Raw genomic sequence first — 3,588 nt, 5'->3', positions numbered from 1 at the left:
CTGGCAGGGTAATTGCACCATTATGAAAAAAAAAAAAAAAAAAATTCAGTGACAGCCTTTCAAAAGTATGTGCATGACTGAGTAAAAACTAAGGACAAATGTCAAACCTTTGGCATTTTTGGACTGTTCCAGACTAGAGCTAAAATTATTATGTGAGTTTAGGAGACCTCCTGAGATAATGCTACCATTTTCTGGACCTGTTCACTGACAACTACACCCCACTAATCTTTGCCTTCATTCAGTTAGATGACTGATACGTGAACATTTGCACAAGATTTATTAGAGAAAATACATGATTTGCTAAAGTGGAAGATATATGGAGTAGACTCAAAGCAGGATGGTCGGAAAAAATCAAGCATTTTTAATGAACCTCTAATCCTACAAGCAGAATAAATTATTATTCAGTGATCATTTATTCATATGTGTAGTCTTCCTTAAACAGCTGTACGTTTCTCACCCATGTTTCATCAAGAAATTGTTTTAATTTCTGCAGGCTATCTTTATGGATAATCTTGTTTTCACTCTTTTCTTCTTCAATGTTTTGGGCCCAATAAGCTTGGGAGACCCATTTGTTTTCACTACGATTGTAGCAGCAAAACGCCATCCACATGTAAGAGGGAATGTTCACTTTATCTTTCAGTTTACTGTTGCCAGGTACTGCTCCAGTCAGCACATAGGCTTCAACTTTATTATTGTTATTTTTGCAAGTATTCATGATATTTTTGGTCTCATATTCCATGCGATTCCAACTGAGTTCATTAAAGCTCTTCTTCTGTGGCACTGTGTTGGTCAGTGTGAATGTAGATTCGGCAGTGATAACATCAGCTGCGTGACAGCAGGGAAACAAGTGGCCTCGATTAACATTATAGGTGTTATTGCTGTAGTCTTCATTGATGGCCTGATTTGCACAAGTCCGTACAGTCATCTCAGCAACAGGAGGATCAAGCTACAGATGTATAAAATACAGAAAAACAGTTACTAAAACACTATAGGCTGAGCCTTACTTATCATTGGCATATTTTATAAAAAAAAAATTAACATTTTGTCATTTACTCCGTCTCATGTTGTTTTAAACCTGTTTGCTTGTAATTTCCACTTGACTTACTATATTATATGTCTTCTTAAAACAGCCAATAGAGCATTTGCAGAAGATGTCAATAGATTATTGTACATTATAACATTATAAAGAACTGTCTCTACAGACATACAAAAACAGTGATCATTGAAGAAACAAAGAAGTTTGAAAAACATCACCTCAGACTCAATCATCCATTTTATTCTTGGTCTTTTGAAGTCTCCTTTCCCAGTAAAATTGTAGGCTGAAAAAACTGGAATCTTATTTTCTATATCGTAGAGAGTTGCAAACCTGTAAGCTTCCTTATACTTTTGACAGATTAGTTTGTAGCGATTTTGATCTAGTGAGACTGAATTCAGCATAATGCCTGGAATTACTGGCGGCTGTCCTTTTGAAAAGAAATAATCGCACTTATTGAATGAATCTACAACTTCAGTTATGATGAATGGAAATCCCGACACCAACAGCGCAGAGAAGACAAACAGACGCATCTTCATCTGTGTTGTACCGAATCACGAACCAAAAAATAAAGCTCAAGCATCCCTGTACTCATTTAAATAGTTCAGCATTAGAGATCACACCTACATACACTCATAACGAGTTTCTAAGAAATAAGACACATGTATATCACATGCTTTAGGTGTTAAGTATTCTTAAAGCAGCAGTTGAATTTTATTTTATTTTTATCTGATGGAAGCTATTGCAAAAAGAAAAAAAGTATCATATTAAATATATAATATTAATAGGCAGAGGGTAAACCAACCCCAGGCTAAGGCTAAAAGTAGCACACAATATTATGTCAGAATGGGTTTCTTGGTGAGTATCCACATAAACACAGTCAGTAACGTCTTAACTAAACTTAAACAGTTAAGAAAAAAAATGGGTTTGCATCAGTATGACGGATATGTGCATTTCTTCATAAGGTTAACACAACAAACAAAATAAAAACTAACAACAGAGGATCACCACTGCTCTTAATTAAATTCTGTAGATTTAATGGGTATTTGTGAATATTTACCCCATACTTTAGGCTAATACAGTTTTCACAAGCAATTTACATTTTATTTCGGTAAGATGGGGGTTGCTCACGACACTACTGTTTCAAGCTTGCTTTCGTTAACAAGTGACAATGAGTCTGGCCTCCTAGTCTCAGCCTCAGACAGACCGTTTGCCAAGTGTCTGATGCATATGGGACACAAGAGTAAAAAAAAACTTCAGGAGTGTCGGAATCATCATTGGATTGGTTGAATTTTAGAGGATTTCCACGAGACGTGTGTGTAGTGTTCTTTAACGTTCCACCTGGAAACAAAGATGCCGTGGTGCCAAACCTCCTCACGAAAGAAGAAAGCCGTAGTGTTTACAACTGTGACGATGATTGCTTATAAGAATCAACTAAACACTGGAGTTTCAAAAGTATGTGAAATATTGAAAGTTTACGGCAAAGAATCTTTTAATTTCATTTGTTATTTTTTTACACAACAGTCTGTTATTGTGGCATAATTTTCACGCCTCGAAACGTGACGATGAACAAAACTAACTGTGATTGGTTGTTTCACATGTCAGTCAAACAGCCTCATGGGTGGGCCTTGGCCAAAGAAAGCCACCATGGATTCCAGACATTCAGCCGTCAGTCTGAAGGTCTGGCTACGTAAGACTACAGGCCTCACAATTAATAGGCCAGACTCCAGCCCTCCTTTAGACGTACAATTTTCAAAATAATACATTTCTTATTAAACTCTTTACATATATACAATAAACATATTTTAAAACACAAACCTCGCTCATTTTCACAGGCATGACCAACAAGACTGACCACTTAAACACTTAATACACAAGACATAAATGTGACAAAAGGAATACGTTATGTAGCATGTATAATTTGGAAGAAACAGAAACAGGGAAATGTCTCTCTCTCTCTTTTTCTTTTTTCTTTTTTTACACACACAAACATACACAGCTTATACTGTGAAAGTTGGGCAGACTTTTTGAGAAACCAAGTCATGGGTATCACACATAATTTGAGTGTTAAGTTTTCTTTCACACCCTCTGACCTGTGAAATGACTAAACATATTCAGCTTGAGACTTAATTTTAACATTTACATGTGTAAAAGGGAAATTGTATGTATTAGGTCCTGTAATTGATTGCCAGTTTAACCACCATTTTTATTTATTTAAAAATGTTTTAATAACTCACTTATACACCTGTACACACAAGCTGTTTTGGATACTCCAACATTTGCAACTGAAACTGCACTGCACACTTGTAAAGAGCATTTGCTAGAATCTAATTCTTTGAAGTGAGTCATAGATATCACACATAATTTGAGTGTTAAGTTTTCTTTCACACCTTCTGACCTGTGAAATGACAAAAAATATTCAGCTTTCAAACTTCATTTTAAAGAGCCAGTAAGATGAAAATTCTAAGCTTCCTATCACTGTTTATAAGTCCTGTACAACAGGTTTAAATCCATCCAAGGTTAAAAAACATTGTCATTTTGTCAAAATATCATTT

The 3,588-nt window shown here is 35.4% G+C and overlaps 1 protein-coding gene across 1 annotated transcript; it reads right to left on the bottom strand.

Moving 5' to 3' along the window:
• Positions 1-412: 412 nt before the first annotated feature.
• LOC113061928 (endonuclease domain-containing 1 protein-like) lies at positions 413-1,303 on the bottom strand. Its single transcript, XM_026231441.1, has 2 exons — positions 1,255-1,303; positions 413-946 (listed from the first exon to the last, which is right to left on the bottom strand). Exons 1-2 carry the CDS (start codon positions 1,267-1,269, stop codon positions 413-415), a joined length of 549 nt encoding a protein of 182 aa, XP_026087226.1. The 5' UTR covers positions 1,270-1,303.
• Between the last annotated feature and the right edge of the window lie 2,285 nt (positions 1,304-3,588).

Source organism: Carassius auratus, chromosome 44 (assembly GCF_003368295.1).
Source record: "Carassius auratus strain Wakin chromosome 44, ASM336829v1, whole genome shotgun sequence".
In the NCBI taxonomy this organism is placed as follows: Eukaryota; Metazoa; Chordata; class Actinopteri; order Cypriniformes; family Cyprinidae; genus Carassius; species Carassius auratus.
Note: the sequence above shows the minus strand (reverse complement) of the source record. Positions and strands in the feature narration are given on the sequence as shown.